General features: G+C 34.8%; 1 protein-coding gene across 9 annotated transcripts in view; it reads left to right on the plus strand.

The window, feature by feature from the left end:
• The window catches only part of LOC106884484 (activated Cdc42 kinase-like), a 244,007-nt gene that overhangs the window by 201,034 nt on the left and 24,461 nt on the right, over positions 1-18,512 (plus strand). For all 9 annotated transcript variants that reach the window (XM_052972235.1, XM_052972233.1, XM_052972237.1 and 6 more), the window contains 9 exons: positions 4,575-4,766; positions 5,239-5,336; positions 8,073-8,199; positions 9,211-9,360; positions 9,493-9,599; positions 11,142-11,284; positions 15,022-15,180; positions 15,919-16,075; positions 17,482-17,605. In XM_052972235.1, the coding sequence (XP_052828195.1) occupies positions 4,575-4,766; positions 5,239-5,336; positions 8,073-8,199; positions 9,211-9,360; positions 9,493-9,599; positions 11,142-11,284; positions 15,022-15,180; positions 15,919-16,075; positions 17,482-17,605 (1,257 nt within the window). The remainder of the gene's footprint in view (positions 1-4,574; positions 4,767-5,238; positions 5,337-8,072; positions 8,200-9,210; positions 9,361-9,492; positions 9,600-11,141; positions 11,285-15,021; positions 15,181-15,918; positions 16,076-17,481; positions 17,606-18,512) is intronic.

Genomic DNA, 18,512 nt, shown 5'->3' on the forward strand with positions numbered 1-18,512 from the left:
CACACACACACACACACACACACACACACACACACTCATATGCTAGCTCAAACAGTTCATAAATTACTTGAAATGATAGAGAGCCAAAGCCATACTGTCCAAGTATTCCCAATCCCCCTTTTAAACCTTCTTTCTTAAATATCTATCTGAACTCTATTCTGTATAGAGATGTTCTAGAAAAGTTTGCATGTACACTGAAGAGTACATCTCTGTGCTTTTCCTGACTTAAAGATTTTGCAGTGTGTGAGGTCATTGAGGATTTCAGGTTCATTTAGTGTACTACTTGTCTTGAGTATCTGTCTGATTCTTTTAGAAGAATTTCCATTATTAAATGTTCAATCTTATAGATACTAATGCAAAATAATTTACTCAAAACTCACTTCATATTTTGATTTTGAAAGGAGTTGAATATCTTCTCCAAAACTTTCTGCCTCCTTGCCAATATTTATTTCCTTCTTCTATGGAAATCTCTAATTGTATTTGATACAATGCAAAGCAGAATTCCTCTCTAGCTAATTATTTCTTTATCTGCTTCCACTCAGTCTTTTATTTATTTTTTGTTATATTGATTGGTGGAGATTCTTCTACTTCTGACTTTGTGTTGATTACATTTCTTGGACTAAACATTGATTATTTAGGATTTCCCCTCACCTTTAGCTACTTCTTCAGAGAGCTCTCTACAGTAATTCCTTTTTCTGAAATAACCATCATCATTTTGGAAAATACAACACTGTTCTTTCTGAGAACTTGCAAAATGATACACGTTTGTGAACACTAATAAAATACTGTTTCTTGATATGGTATAAATTGTGTGTGTGTGAATGTATATATACACACACATGCATGGACAGAGAGAAAGAGCACAAATATAGGAGATATCTAATATGTTTGTTAAAGAGTTATCTCTTAAAATGTGACATAAATAAGAAATTAAATAAATTTCCTCTTACAAAATTCTCTTGCTGATAAAGAGAAATAAAAATTTGTTATAATTAGGAGATAAAATGTAGAAAAATAGCAAAAATTGTAGATTCTGTGATGAGTTTGTTGTTTTCTTTTTCTTTTTTTTTTGCGATTGTGCTTTCTTCAAGATAAAGGTTATATAAGCTAAGAATTTTTAGGTTTTTTTTTTTTTAAACATATGAGTTTCTAGTTTTCTAGAATGTCATGTGGAAAGATTAGTTTATATTGAAATATTGAAGATAAACTAGGTTTGGTTAGTACTGAGATGGCTGACTTGTTTAGAAACCCAAGAACTGCAAGGATGCTCCTATATTTGTGGTTCAAGTGCTGATCATTACATGGTTGTCTTTTAAAACCTTACTAAAGCATTGGATTGGTGATGTGATATAGCTGAGTGATTAAGAAGTCTACTTTGCAATCACAGAGTTCCAGGTTTGATCCCACTGTATGATATTTTGGGCAAGTGTCATTTTTCATAGCCTTAGACTGACCCATACTTTGTGAGTGAAATAGGTGTTGATGGAAACTGTATGGAATCTTGTTGAGTGCATTTTAACTGTAATGTGAAGGGTATATCTTTGTCACCCCATTGTTTATGCGGTGCTTGAGAATTGTATTAAAGGTACTGAGTAATCCTGCCGGTGATGGTGCCGTGTAAAAAGCTCCCAGTCCACTCTGTAAAGTGGTTGGCATTAGGAAGGGCACCCAGCTGTTGAAGCTATGCCAAATGGAGCCTAGTGCTGCTCTAAGGCTTGTACCCATGCTAGCATGAAAAGCAGATGTTAAATGATGTACATGTGTTTGTGGAATACTCAGCTACTGGCGTGTCAATTCAAAAGAGAAATTAGTTGATGGAGAAACCGAATGCTCATCATTGAACAACAGACACCAACTGTAATATTGGATTGTGTGGGTCTACATATTGAAAGCCTTAGGTGTAAACTATGATATGAAATGTGTAGGTGTGTGTGGGTGGGTAGAATAAATCATTAGAATGGGGAAATGGACTCAATCACATGAACTAATTATCATAATTTAGAGTTGGTGTTAATTAATTTTGTCTTGTGTGTCTTTGATTTTGTTCTTAGTTCTTACCATACAGTTCTTCATTTAATTATTTTGTCTTGTGAAAACTTGAAGGAAAACAGTTTTTTTAACACAAACTTTTTGAGTTACTGTCATTTTTAAAAAAAAAGAAAAAAACCCAAATAAAACACTTTCTTCTATAGAGTATTCAGTTAAGACTGGTCTAATTGGTCTAATTGGTCTAATTGTGGTGAGAATTATTGCCTTCTTCAGTGTTTGTTACATTCCACATTGAAATTGTTTTCTTTGAGAACAGTGCAGTTTGTGGAGAAATTCTACACTTCTTCTCATTGGCCATGTCTATGTGCTAATTCTATGTATATTCGAGCCAGAGTTGTTTTCTTAGTAATCTATTGTACATTTCTGGTATAAGAGTCTTGTGGTGAAGTGGGGGGGCATTGATATGTGAAATATAGCTTGTTAGGTGAGCGCTGTCCCTTCCCCCATTTTTGAATTAAATTTGTTTGTACCTTTGGTTTCTTTTCCGTGACCTGTCTGTTTACTGTCTCTTGACTTTCTCATGACTTGATTCTTATGTTTAATTAGCAACTTATGAACTTTTTAATGGTAGATTATTTTGTCTGAGAGAGAGAGAGAGAGAGAGAGAAAGAAAGAAAGAAAATGAGATGTTTTATTTTCTGTTTTCATTTGTCTCCATGGAATTACACAGAAGCAACACACATTTTCATTTCCCTTTTAAGGATGACAGCTACCTAAGGGGGGTTTGTTAGGGGGAAGTTGTTTGTAATGGGTTGTTTTATTACAGCAGCAATGTGATCTAAAATATATTTTCTTTGCTTATAATGGAGCAACAGGGAAAGCTATATAGGATTCAGGCATCAAGTCGATTTGTCTGCCTTACATTATTAACCCTGTTCATGTTACCTGCAGCTAATGTGCAGCAGGTTTTTTCTTCTTCTTTCCCTCCCTTTTTTTAATGTTTTAATTTTTTTCTTTTACATGTTTAGTTAAAATTAGTTGATATTGAAAGAATTTTTTTTTCACTGGTTTGGACATGAGCAGTGTCATATCTAATCTGTATCATTATCTGAAGCTGTTAATGATCTTAGTGGTGTGTAACAAGTCATGGTCCGATAACATCCAATTATTTCAGCCAATTTGACATTTGAAAAATACTCTTTACATTTAAACCAGCCATATCTGGTCAAGATATTTTACCTGTTTTATGTTCATGCTGGCAGTGCCCCAGCATGGCCACAGCCTCAGGGCTGAAACATACACTAACTGGATCCAGCCTCTCACACCTACCTTACAATGTCACATTCAACAGAGTGATCTGCTAAAGGCTTAAAGAATCTACGTTTTTCCGATGAATCTCTTTCTTCTGTAATTCTCACCGAACTGAATGTCTGCACTCTCTTTTATAAAACTAACTGGATTATACTATTATATACTGATACTACTCTCTGGGCTTAGTTAGTAACAACTATCTATTGAGTAAACTATTTTCCTCCTCCTCCTCTTCACACTTAAAGAGTGTAACAACCAATGATATCACCATCATCATAACCAAAGAATAACTGAAACTCAACTGAGATTATAAAGTGTTTTTTTTTATTTTACAAAATTTATATTTTTGTTTTTACATGTTACATTCTGTACTTGAGATTTTTTTTAATGCTCTAAGTTAAAACACGGTAAAATTTATATCTAATTAATGAAATATAACCCAATCTATTAGAATTCATATGGCTGTTTCTATCTCTCTTTCTAAGCAGTTGTGAAGAGAATTTTTGCTTTCATGTAGAACTGAAGAAGTATTTTCAAAGTTAGATATAAATAGGTTCAGTACAAGAAACAAGAGAGCAATGTTTAAATGGCTGAGGACTTGTAGTCAACAGTTGATTCAATATATTTTACACTTTTACAGTAAAGATGATGTTGGGTGAAAATGTGTTGAGCTCCAAGTTGATAAAGTAATCTTTCAGCCTGCCCCAACTGCTGCTATATATATATATATATATATATATATATATATATATATATCTGTACAGTGTTAACCTGTATTTGAAATGAATTAGAATCCTTTTCCTACACAGCCATCCTATATACATGTTTACTGAATAATTCAATTGCATTAATGTTTTCTTTCAATCCACTCTTCTGCTCCAGTTAGATAAATTAAAAGCAATAAAACAAAGCAAACAGAAAAAAAATTGTGCTTGTACTTTTTTCTTTATGTCTGCTCTCTTTCTCCAGAAATATATCATGATTTTCTCCTTTAAATACAAAACTTAACCCAGCTGGGTTTATGTAAATCCCATAGAAACAACTTGAAATTTTCTTTCTTTCTTTCTTTTATTTCTTCTTTCCTTTCTTTCTCTCTCTCTCTCTCTCGTTTTTTTCCCTTTTTCTTTCCTCCTTCCTTTCTTTTTTTTCTTTCTCTCTTCCATCCATCCATGGGTTGGCCCCCATGGATAGGATTGATATTTTTGATTTTCTGATTAGTTTTCTCCATGTGCCATGCTTCCAAATTTTTAACTATTTTTATCTGTCTAATCTAGGTAACAGAATTAGCACCAATGCGTTCATTACTCGAGTGTCTCAAAGAACCTTCTCTACGTTTGGATTTTCCTGTTTTGCGACTTTGTGACTTTTCCCAGCAAATCTGTGATGGAATGGCATATTTAGAAAGCAAACGTCTCATTCACAGAGATCTAGCAGCGCGCAACATTTTGGTGTTTAGCAAGAACAAGGTAAGCTTTTCTCACATATATTTCCAATCAAAGAATATCCTATTTTCCTATCATTTATTAGTATAGCAATAATATCTTTAGTCCCTTCACCCATTAACCTTTAGAAGTTATATATATATATATATATATATATATATATATATATATATATATATATAAATTTTTAAGTATATATATTATAAAAATATAATTATAATTAAGGGCGCTAGAATGCCAGCTCCTATATTTGACATCTACTTCTAGTGTATAGATGCTGGCATTTCAGCGTCTTTAATCATAATTATAATTATATACTTAAAAATTAATTTTACCAATATGATTGTTTTTTTATACACTAGTCACTGATATAATCATTTTAATGATTATATCCTCAATTATATATATATCTTGCATTGGGAATGTTACAATAATTCTGCCTAACTCTCAAATTTTCTTCACGATCTCAGTTTGTGTTGTTTTATTTCCTCTACAGGTAAAGATCAGTGACTTTGGATTGTCTCGAGCCCTTGGAGTAGGCAAAGACTATTACCAGAGTAATTTTACCATCAATCTAAAACTTCCAATTGCTTGGTGAGTCAGTCCTTTGATGATGTTTTTTTATATGTTTTGATTTGAAATAGATTTAGGCTTATCGTTCAGACTCAGAAATGCTGTATCTTTGCCAGAGAATTATTGCTTTAGCATTAAATTGTAATTATAAAGAACTTGCTTCAGTATCAGGTTTAAGTTTATTTTTGATAGTTCTATGTTGGTGGTTGCAGTGTGCTCCATTTCAGTGTGATAAAGTATAACACAGAGTCTTTACTATGGACAGGCTTTTCAAATATTTCTTAAGACTTTAATAGTAATCCCTGATTGTCGTCAGTGTTTCCTCTTAGTGCCTGTCCATGTGCCCACATTTTACAACTATTACACAAATGAAAAGCATGTACACACACACACACACACACACACACACACACACACACACACACACACACACACACACACACACACACACACAAATAATCTCATCATTGGAGTCACAAGGCTATGAGATAATGCATTATTAATTTTAAATAATGCAAATAAGCATTATATTCAATAGAATAATCTGAATGCTAAAGGGTTAAATTATCAACAGAAATTACTTTCTGAGAGAAAGCTTTCACAAGGACACCAGGCAATGATAGGTCTTGTGTAAGAGACACAGTTGTCAAAATATTTTTAAACAAATACTACTTTTTGTTTTTTTGACACTATTATTAGTAAGCTGTTGACAGCCCTCTAAAAGTCATTTAATGTCCATTTCTTTTTTTTTTGTCATGTCAGAGGTAGGCTTGTCCAGTTAAATGTGCAATTATTATATTAACTGAAGGAAAAGTATAGTGACAATATCCAGTATGAAATTTTAATTGTTGAGGAATTGTTATAAAAGTCAAGAGGGTATGAAAACAAAATTTATGGAATGAAACTAAATGATAGATTATATATACTTAAGGTCTATAATATTTGTCTGCTTTGAGGGATCATATAACATTTCTTTTGAGGGAGTCATTTGGCTAATTATTGCAGATTAAAATGTGTAGTACCATTGGTTGATTGGTACATGTTGTGTTGAGAAATGACTGGCATATAGGAAAAGAAAGTTGTATATGTGTTGAGAATCACTTAATTTAATCGAATGAATTTTTCTTTTATTGAAAAAAAAAATTGTTTTGAGAACAATATATTTTTCATGACCATTCATCACATGATTTTTTAAAACATTTTCTCCATGCTTGGACATGGGGTCACACGATCTCTGTCTTCTGAGAAACCTTTATTGTCATCAGATGTAATACTTCCTTGAAGATTTTCCTTCCCAGTTTTTATCTGGTTACTGTGTTTTCAGAACCCTAACTTCTGCTGCTCATTTGGCCCTCCTAAGTAACACTTCCTGTTGACAACTTGTAAGAGGTCTTCTGACTACTTCTAGAGAGCCATCCAGACATTTGAAAGTATTCATTCCCTGTCTGTTTTTCATGCCAATTTCTGACCCATACCAGCATGGACAACAGACATTACATGATGATGATTATGATGATGTATCTTCCTTCCTTTTTTGTCAATAAGAGAATGATCTCACTAAATCTCTTGTGGACTCCTGATTTATATTGGATATGAACTTAACAATTTCTACAACCACCTATTCTACAAATTGAACATGGACTCTTCCAAGACAGCCATACAATTCAGTATTCTTTCTGCTGTATCATGTTTTTGCCAGATTTACTTTCAGATCTTGTGATTCTAGACTCCCATGCATCTTTGGAACTTTGCCTCTGATTCTGCTGTGGGAACTTGCCAATCAGCATTGTGGGTACAGCCATGCTTGAACTGAATTGTTCCTGAACATGTCCATCTGTAGTTATTTCTTTCTAAAATATCTCCTGTGTCCTGACAATGATACTGAAACACTTGTTCAGATATTATCACCTGCTCCCTCCTCTTGCTCCAGCTGCTTTCTCTGTCATTCTACATTAATGATTCTTTCAACTGTCAACAGCTGCTGATCCTTCAGTTGGATCCACTTGCTGTTGTCCCCCCCTCCTCCTCCTCCCCTCTTTCCTTCATGCATTCTCATCATTTATTAACCTCTTCTTGTGGCATTTCCTCCTGACATCTGTGATGGGAATTACACACCACTTAGCATTCCAAAGACATCCCCATTCTCAACAACACAATTTCATCATCTGAAACACATTCTCTGATCTGCTCTTCATGAACCTCTTTCTCCTTCAATCCTTGCTAGTTAAGTGTCTCGCTAGTCTTTTAGTTACCCAATATTCTACCTGGCACCATTCCTCTTTCCATTTTTTCCAGGCCTGTCTTACTTTATCATTCCACCTCCTTGTCACTTACTGATTCGCTGGAACCTTCCCTCTCCCCACACAGACTTGGTCTATGGGTTGCAGTGGTTTGTCTGTAAATCATCCCTGGACTTAAGAGCTAAGAGACTTAACTCTCTGCCTCATTAAAGATGTTTCTCTTTGTCAATTAAGTGTTGATTAATGTGCGTGCACACACACACACACACACACTCTCACAATCATATATACGCATGCACACACACACACACAGTCCTGTTTGTATTAGTATACTTCCTTTCAATGTGTTTTTACATACTTGTATTATCTTAAGTTTGTGTAGCTGTGTATGCTTGAGAAGAACATTTTGTGTTTTGCAAGTGACAAGAGTTATTGGAAAGAATGACTGAAATTGCAGACTTCCTTTACAACATTCTTCTCTAAAGCCTATAATTTGTGTTCATCACTCTAATTACAGGTGTGCTCCGGAGTGTATCAATTATTTGAAGTTTACATCTGCGAGTGATGTTTGGTCATATGGAGTTACTCTTTGGGAAATGTTTACATATGGATTCCAGCCTTGGGCTGGAATGACTGGACAACAGGTTGGTTGCCACAGAATTTGAAGTTTTTTTTTTTTTTTGATTTCTTGAAAGAAAATCTAATTATCTTTAGAGAGATTTTTTTTTTATTGAAATATTGTATCTTTTTGATGTATTTAAAGAGTTTATATGCTCTCTGTCATATAGTCTATTTGATACAATTGAAATGAAATGGTCATCTTTGTCACCTAACAATGGCGGGGGTCACATGATAGAGTGTACAATAAACAACTTTACAATTAATGAGAAAATCATGAAATCTGTGTTGGCATGTGTTAATTATAACCCATCAGTTACTAGAATTGCTCAAACGTTATCATTTACATTCTTCAGTGTATGGAGAGCTATTAATTTAGTTAAGATTTCCATAATAACCAGCCATGTTTAAGACAGGAATGGAAATAAACAATATGAAAGTCCTCTAAGAAACAAGAATTTTTTTTAAAGAGGAAATTGGGATAAAATGTTAAACCATATGAGATGACTAGGTTAATTTCTCAGCCTGTCATTTGACGTTTATTTTTATAGAATTTTAACCTTTTAGCATTTAAAACAGAAGCAATGACCAACACCTTTGGCATTATGTCGTACTTGAGAAGAAGACCATGGCAGATACCGGTGTCATGCAAATGGCACCCAAGCTGGTGGCATATAATAGTACTCATCACACTCTCGGAGTGGTTAGTATTAGAAAGGGCTTCCAGCTGTAGAAAACCATGTCAAATCAGACTGGAGTCTGGTGCAGCCTTTCAGCTTACCAGCCCTGGTCAAACCATCCAACGGATGTTAAATGATGTGATGATATCTGGCCAAAATATTCTACCTGTTGTATGTTTAGACTGGCCAGTCCCTGAGGTTGTTGATCGAAGATAAGTTTTACGTTAGCTTAGAGCATAGTTTGTCTGGGTAAGATGATGGAAAATTAGCAGAAACATAAACTGCAGGATAATGTTAGGAACATTTTCAAGGAATTTTGGAATAAATTAGATTGTTTTTTTTGTTCTTCTACTAAAGATCCTTGAAGCTGTTGATCAGCCAAATTGTCAGCGCTTAGATCGACCTGATCTTTGCCCCAGAGAGTACTTTGACCTAATGAAATCGTGTTGGGAAGATGACCCAAAGGATAGGCCTACATTCAGTGAAATATTTTTGAAACAGCCAAAGGTAAGTTTATTTACCTTTCCAAGAATTTTCAAAATGATTTGACCTTTATTCTTAAAAGTTTTCTCCCATATAATTGATCCACTCTTTCTTAGTGAGCTATTCTTCATGATAATGTTCTTGTGTTTTTTGTAGATGCGCCCATCTCTGGCAAAAGCAGTTGCTGATTCTCCAGAAACCTCTGCTGGTGATGAATATTTAGTTTTTAAGGCTTACGACACCATTGTTATTTTAGATAAGAAGTAAGTGCCTCCAATTTCTAATTCCTTTGCTCTGTTAGTTTCTGACCATATTTTCTCCAAATTTTTTTGCTGTTTTCTGTTCAGTCTTCTTACAACTGTTTTATAGTTTTTCAGCTTTTAATTCCTAAATTTTCAAAATTCTTACAATGTAATTTCTGAAAAAATTTAGTACTAAAGTAATTTAAAATTTAAAATAAAGAATAGTATACTGCAGTATAAGTTTACAATGTGTAATGAGAAGTTTGTTTCCTAACCACATGGTTTGTGAGAAAGGTTAGTTTTATTCTACCAATGCATTGTGTGTGTGCCATGCCCCGAGTTGTTGGGGTTTCAGGGCACAGTGGCAATATGCTCATACATTGTCCCTTGCCACCGATGCTTTTGCCAACTCAGCTACAGCTATCCCATCCAGTGTGAAAGGAACCACGGGGTCAGAGCAATAGTTTCTGTGCTTGCTCGATGGAATGGTGGTATCATGTTGCCTCTCAACGATGATGGCTGAATGCCTCTAAGCTGGAATCACAGTCGGACCCAACTTGTTTTCCAAAAGCATTTCAACCTCAAGGTGCATGCCAGCCCATCACGTTTGCATGATGAATGTCATCATCGCTGGCAGAATTGGCTTTCTGCGGGTCTTACTTCAGCACTGTCCCACCTGACTTGTTCAAAGAGATTGAGTTGAACAAAATTGCTTGCATGTGACTGTGGCTTACTGCTTGGAGTGACGTGCTTAGTAGAGCAGCTGTGTGTGTGTGTGTGAAGAGGGAGAGAAATACATACATGCATACAGACTACTCCATAGAGCATATATATTACAGACACACATATAGTATATTTGTTTAAAATTTGTCAAAAAAATTAACTAGGTAATCTTTCCAGCTGTATTACATATTTGCGTTAATCTGTTGAACATCTTTCTGGATTAATTTCATTATCATATTTCAAAAGTAAACAATTCTGTGTTGGTGACCGTTTCTGAATTATCCTGAGACACATTTTAGGGATTTCTGCTCTAGATAAATAAGGAAACAACCTTCAGTGGTGCCCCAATGATAGAATGGTTTTCATTTCTCTCTCTTATATATATATATATATATATATATATATATATCATAAAGCTTTTAAAACAATTTTGTTGGTGTTGAACCCTAGAGAACATGTGTAACTAGCAACTAAACGATTGCAATTTTGACCTAGATTCAATTTTTTTTATCCAGCAAGACCACACATGCTCTCTGAGTGTTTAGATATCATTCAATATCATGGAAATATCATCTGTTGGTGTAGATTGTCATCACACTGGGAAAATTACAAAATATTCCATAGCTTGTATAAATTAAAAACACACACACACGCACACTTCTTTTAAATTTAAGAAATTAACTGGGCAGTCTCTGCAACTGTGTTAGATATTTGTATAGACCTGGTGAACATCTTCCTTGATTAGCTCATTATCAAGTTTTCATATTTTTATAAATTTCATGTAAACTGTTGATAATTCATTTATGTTTAACTAAATTTGTTTTCTTCGTCTCTTTGCAGTCCAGAAAATGCCCCTTCAAAGTTCTGGAAAGGTGCATTGGATACAGGCAAATGTGGGCTCTTTGATGCTACAAAGACAGTTGCGTTCATTGAACCCAAGACCAGCCCCATTGAGTTACCAAGAACTTCTCTATCGAGAAAGGGTAACCAACTTCAGTTCAAAACTTTACTCTCAATTTCTACCTTCTGCCCTTCCTGTTTTTCTTAAACTTAGCACTTGCATATTGTAATCGTAAGATTGGTTGAAACTGCATTGATGGTGTATTACAGCTGTAAAATAGATTAAACTATATATTACAACAGTATGGCCAGATGTTGTTTCAAACATAATCATTGAAAATAAATAATCTCACTTTTCTAGGAGGATATCTACCAATCACACAACGGTGAGGAATGTTGGTGTTTAGCAATAATAAATTAGTATGATATTGAAAAATAGAAAATTGATCTAAGGAAAAGATCCTTTATGGTATGGCATCAAAGATAATGTAATTAGATATCAAATGAATGATGGATATTAATCCTGTTTATAAGCTGTAGTACATTTAATATTACTGACCTGGAAAGTGTGTGACTAATGGCCTTAAATATACAGTATTCAGTTATGAATAAGTGGCTTAGATAAAATTAATTAGCCTGGCCTGATGATGAATTGAACTTGAAAAGAGATGGTTGGTTGTTTAATTAAAACTATTACTTAAGCAAAACTTTAAATTTTCATCTGTTGAAGGGTTATTTAATGAAATTGCATTGGAGTCTAGATGTCGGAGAAAGTAATGTGTTGTAGGATCATACAAACTAAAACATCTTGCTTAAATAGATGTTAACCTGCTGCTGCTTTGATGAGGAGTAGAAACTAATCTTGCAGCATTTTACCCATCTTTACATTCTGATTTCAAATGCCACCAGGGTTGACTTTGCCTTTTATCCTTTCACGGTTGATGAAATAAGTATCAGTTGAGCACTGGGGTTGATCTAATCCAAAATTGCTGGCCTTGTGCCAAAATTCGAAACCATTATTATAATTCATTATTTAAAATAGAAACCTGGTGGCACGTAAAAAGCACCATCTGAATGTGGTTGATGCCAGGTCTGCCTGACTGGCTCCCCATGCCGATGGCACGTAAAAAGCACCAACCGATTGTGGCTGATGCCAGTAGCCCCTGACTGGCTCTTGTGCCAGTGGCACATAGAAAGCACCATCCGAACATCATTGATGCCAGGCCCACCTGACTGGCTCCTGTGCTGGTGGTACGTAAAAAGCACCCACTACACTCTCGGAGTGGTTGGTGTTAGGAAGGGCATCCAGATCAGATTGGAGCCTGGTGCAGCCTACTGGCTCTCCAGACCTCAGTCAAACCATCCAGCCCATGCCAGCATGGAAAACGGACGTTAAACGATGAGGATGAATTAAAAACCATGTTATAATTCATTGCACATTTAAAAAAGCATCCACACCCACACAGTGCTGTTACTTGTTTTTTTTTTTTTTTTGTTAGCATGACTTGGTAGCATGTGCAATGGTTTTAGGTGTCCATGTAGTCACAAGCTCACATAGACAATCTCTTGGCCAAACAATACTTTGACTGAGTGTAACATCCCGGATGTAACACGTAGAAGAGGAAAGAGAGCATTCCAGCAGAAAAGAGCTGCTATTTAATTTATTGAGGTTAAGTGGACAAAGTTAGTTAACCTAGGTGGGGTTTGAACTCAGCAGAGAACTGCAATAAATGTCACGAAGCATCTTAGTTGATACTTTAAAGATTCAATCTGTTTGTTGTCTCACTATACACACACACATGTGCACGTGTGTGTGTGTGTGTGTGTGTGTGTGTGTATATATACAAGTATGTGTATCCTCATTGTTTGACGTCCACCTTCCATATATACACGTGTGTATTATATATATAGATATATATATGTGTATGTGTGTGTGTGTCTGTCTTAGTGAGACAGCAAACAGATTGAATCCTTAAAGTATTAAATAAGATGCTTTGTGACATTTATTGCAGTTCTCTGCTGAGTTCGAATCCCACTTAGGCTAACTAACTTTCATCCACTTAACCTCTGTGTGTGTGTGTGTGTATAAAACATGACCGTTGATACTTAATTTCCCTGTCTGTTAGAAGAAGTTAGTTGTTAGCCAGAGCTTATGGCAGTGTTTTGTTGCTTTTAGTTTCTGTTCAGTCTTTCACAACAAGCAACAACCACCCAGCTCCATAGAAAAAGTGTAGAAGTGAATCAAAAGACTTTGAAGTCACCAAAATTAGATAACGTAATGTGTTTAGATGTGACACCTTTATAGATTCAAGATTATCCTAATTGTTGAAGCCTATCTTAAATAGTGAGGTCATAAAAACCGAGCTAGATCAATCATCATGGTTCAGATGTTATCTCTGAGGAGTCTTCTGGGATGTTTAGTCCACCCCCTTACTCGTCGTACTCATGGGAGTCTTTTTCACAGCAGAAGTTCTGGTGGTTAGCCACAAAAATGAGCAAAAAAAAAAAAACCAAAAAAAAAACTATTGAATATATAAAGAAGGAAGAGTGAGCATGGAGGAACCACTCCTTTTCCAACAGAAGAGTAAGATGTATGTATGTGTGTGTGGGGGGCGACCTGTAGAAAAAGATGATTTCATTCTAGAAGGAAAAAGGTTGACTAGGTTTGAGAAAGGCAGACAGTGTGAATGTGTAAGAAGGAGAGGAAATGTTTTATAAAAGGGATGAGGGGAGACAGGAGAAAGGGAGAACTTGAAAGTATTTTCATATAGAAAGACATTGATAATTATTGAATTATAATATTGTTAATAATAATAATAATGAGAATAATAATAACTGCAACTGTTATTATCAGAGACCTTTTTAGTGGGATGGGCAACTCCACTTGAAGAAAATTCTGAGCTCCACCTGCAAGACCATGTGTTGTTTATCTTGATGTGAGGTCACCATATCACATATGGTTGTGAGGCATGTGTCTGATGTACTCTTATCAGACAGGTAGTCATGATGGGGGTATATTGGGTTTCATATATTTGTGTCCCAGTGTCACTTTGATGGCATGTGCTACTCTCTCACTCAATAATCGTATGATAATACATAGATTCTGTGTTTTAACTCATTCACCATTAATGTAACGAGTACAACAAAAAAAATGTTCTGTAGCCATTAGAATCAGTTGATATCGGTTAATAACAGTTAGGATGAATGTAATTGTGAAGAGGTCATTAAATCAGACCCAGTGTTGTATAAAGCTGTTGCTTCTGTTTAGCCTTACATTAACTGACTGAGGATGAAAGACATAAATCTGTTCCTCACCATCCATAGATCCAGACGGGTATTTTGATGTAAAGGAGGTAAAACTGCATTTTCTTGCACGTTGAGAGACTGCTTAATGGCTGCTCTCTCATTGGTCTCATACGAAATTAAACAGAACTAAATGACAATGTAGACAAGTCCTTTATAGTGCCGACTTGTCGTCTTGCTAATGTGGTCAGACAAGAAGAGCTGCTTGAAAGTGTGATGACTTGAGAATTGCAACAGTGAAATTGGTTAGTTTCTGCTTTTCGTGATGGAAATATAAATACTGAACATGAAAAAGATTAGGTTTATCCGTTGTTTACGCTATATATTAGTTTTAAAATTTTCTAACATAGAAATGTACAAAATTAAATGCAATTAGCATTGTTGATTGTGCTAGGAATACAAAGAATTTGGAGTATTGAAATGTGAAAATAGCTTTAACTTTATATCATCCTGCTATTTCTTTTTATTTTTATACTAAAATACTGCAACTTTTCTAATTAAAAAATCAAACGAATGAAATTAAAAATAGTATAAAGGAAATATTTTTATTTTTGCTAATTTCAAATTCTTTTTATAGAATCCAGTCGGAGATCAGGCAGGAAACTTCGTGCTGACATGATCAGTGGACCAAAGGACGATCTTCGACACACAGGTCATATTGGTTATGATGGAGCAGTTTTTGGTGACATACCTTTCATTGGGGATGGTAAACTTCCAGTAAAAGTAGCAAGCCCAGGTTAGTACTTGGTTCTATAAAATCAGCTGCTGTTGTTTAGTAACTTTGATGTCTGGCTTCTGTGCTTAAACACTGAAGTTTAAGCACTACAGACAGTATTTTGGCTACAGTCTCTATGTAGCACTATATCATTGTTTAACCTCAGGTCAGCTCTGATCAAGCTGACCTATAATGAAAAGCCTTCCTGCCAAGAATACTCAGTCTTTTATTTAAATATATCTAGGACTAGGTTATCTAATGCATCTTTTTTTTTTTTTTTTGTATATATAGATGATAGATTGCAATTTAATGGTGACTTAGCTGCTATTTTATGAGCTAGTTGGATGGCCACATAGCAGAGCTAGAACTGATCTGTTTAATGGAGTTGAATAATAATTGACTCTACAAGACTTCTAATATTGATTTCTTTCTTCACCAAAAGGTCACATATTATTGTGTAATAATATATTTTTAGCTTGATGAATTGAAATTGTTTCACCTGGGAATCTGCATATCAACTTCTTACTCTTTGCAGTTGACAACTAACAACCTAACATATTTCTAACTCTAAAGTCAAGCTGTTGTCTGAATATTCAGAATTGCTTAAAAAAAACAAAGATTACTTAATTACTAATGAACATTTTGAAGTGGTGTCATTGTTTAACATGTTAAATATATTTAGACTATTATTTATTTACTATTTATGTTGTCTATATCGTGTTTATCAGTTATTATTGATGTGTTGTTTGATATTGGCAGGTAAATTAACTGAAGAAAGTCGTGGTGCATCGATATCATTACCGAGATTTGCAAGAGAAAGTCCGGCTCATGATCGCATCATTAGGAATAGTCAGTCTGATATATCCCTGAATCAAGATGGATCTCGACCAGGAACTAATGGCTATGGCAACACATGGTTAGTAATCCAGTCTTTGTCTTTGTTTTGGGTGCAACCAACTTTGTTACCAACGTCATTAATGAGGAAGATATTCAACTGAGATGGAAGGCAGTTTGGCTTTGTACAAGGACGGAGTACCTCTGGTGCTCTCGTGCTAATGAGACAACTATAGGGAAAGTACTTAGCTAGGGATAAAGCACTTGACCAATCTTTTGTTGATCTGAAGAAGGCATCAGTCAGGGTTCCACATTCTGATGATTGCTAAGAAAACTAGGAAGATATGAAGGGCTTCCAAGAGTTGGGGACGCTATGCACAGAGGTGCTGCCAGTAAGGTGACAATCTTGCTCTCTCACCCATTCAGATTTAGACTGCATACATAAAGGGACATAATGCAGTCCAGCACTCAACTATCACCTTGTCTGATAAGCATCATCATCATCGTTTAACGTCCGCTTTCCATGCTAGCATGGGTTTGGAGTTTATTGTGAAGAAAAGAAGAGGTCTGGTGTTTCAGTATTATTTATTTAGTTGTGAATGCTCTGAACTGGTTTTGTCCAGTTCTATATTTCACTTGGTCTTATTTAATGCCTTACTGTATGGAGAGTTCTCATTTATCTCCCTTCCTAAACTAGGCCGTTAAGAAGAAAACGTACTTAATGCTTCTTACAAGGAGCATTTAAGAATTTATTTTTTGACAATTATATAACTACTAGCTTAAGCTAGTAGTTAGCTTTTAAGCAACCGACCAAGATCTGCAAACAGATTTTGTTGTAATTGCTTCCCAATGATGATCGTTGCAAAAAATCGTGTAAAAAAAATCGCTGAAAACAATTGCAGTAATGAAAACATAGGAATCCAAAATTTTAGGATTGCAGGTCTGGATTCAGCTTGGAATGTTCTTAATTTACTCACTGAGTTAGCCTTTAGATTACAAGATCAGAACAGATTGCTAATTAATGTAGCAGAGTGTCACACTGGGTTGCCGCATCCATATAGAATTTACATTATTGGTTTTGAAATCAGTACTGATTGTTTAAATCGATTTAATAATATTTTGTATATAAATTATTTATAGCTGGAAGTGATCTTTTCAAACTAGATTGTCTAAGTATTAGCTATTCTTGCATGAAGAAATATCAAATATTGTCAATTTATAGAGGAAGGATTTGTGGTGCAAGTTGTGATACCAGATAGTTTGGAGTTTCCCTCAGTGTTGACTGTTTTCATCATCATCGTTTAACATCAATTTTCCATGCTGGCATAGGTTTGACGGTTTGACTGGGGTTTGGGAAGCCAGGAGGCTGCACCAGGCCCCAATCTGATCTAGCAGAAATTGTGCCTGTGTTCACCAGACTTAAAAAATGGACTATTTCCCACCAACACTGTGAACTTGATGATAAATTATTTATTTTTTTTGTTTCAGGTCTAGTCGGGATTCTCTTGAGAGTAGTTCCACCATTCGAACTGAAGGTTCTGGTGGAGGTTATCAGGATATTGATGAAGAAATGGATTTTGATTTTGGTGATTTTAAAGTTCCTGATCTAACTGTAAGTTTTGAAAATTTACCAACAAACTTGTTTTTCTTCTAATTTTTATATTTGAAACATTTATAGTGTTCATTGTAACCCTAGGTAGTAAGTTTTTGGCAAACCAACTTTGTCACTCATTAATCATAACTGATTGTGGTGACCTCAATTATTTTGCTAATGGAGTTAATTGGGTTCATTTTCATTGATAGATTCTGATCAGAAAAGATGAAGTGGGTGGCTTTAATGCTAGTAGTGTGTAGAGTAGTAAATCTCTCTTGTCATTATTTATTAACCCTGAACTACTACTACAAATATAACTGGACCATTTCCTTGCAAAAACTAGAAAGTATCTGTGAAATAAATAATCTGTCGGCTGGGAGTGGGGAGGGGGTATAGCAAATGTAAGACTTCAGGATATTGATGTGAAACAATGAAATAACTTCCATCAAACACAAGCTCTGCTGCTGCTACTGCTCTTACTTTACCTTAACCACTCAGCTATTTATTTCTTACTTTAATGGAGATGTGTAACTAAATTATCAATGAGCCGTTCTGCTCAGTTCTGTTGGTGTGGTCATGGTTTAAAGACAATCAAAGAATCATTCATTCAATGTTTTATCTGTGATAGTTATTGTGAAGATATCATCATAAGATTGGGAATTTGTACCTATGGTTTGTATTTTACAGACCCAACACTTCTTCATTGAGCAGTCAGTGGGAGTCTATACTAAAGCTTGCTCACTCTCCTATTATAATTATTATATAAGAAATAAAAGAAAAACAAGTAAAAAAACCCCATTATTCCTCTTATTATTATGCAAATAATTATCTAATTGAAAACTGTTTTGTTTGATATAGAAACAAATTGGTCAACATTAAATTTATATATGTATATATATATATATATATATATATATATATATAT

Source organism: Octopus bimaculoides, chromosome 12 (genome assembly GCF_001194135.2).
Source record: "Octopus bimaculoides isolate UCB-OBI-ISO-001 chromosome 12, ASM119413v2, whole genome shotgun sequence".
NCBI classification, from domain to species: Eukaryota; Metazoa; Mollusca; class Cephalopoda; order Octopoda; family Octopodidae; genus Octopus; species Octopus bimaculoides.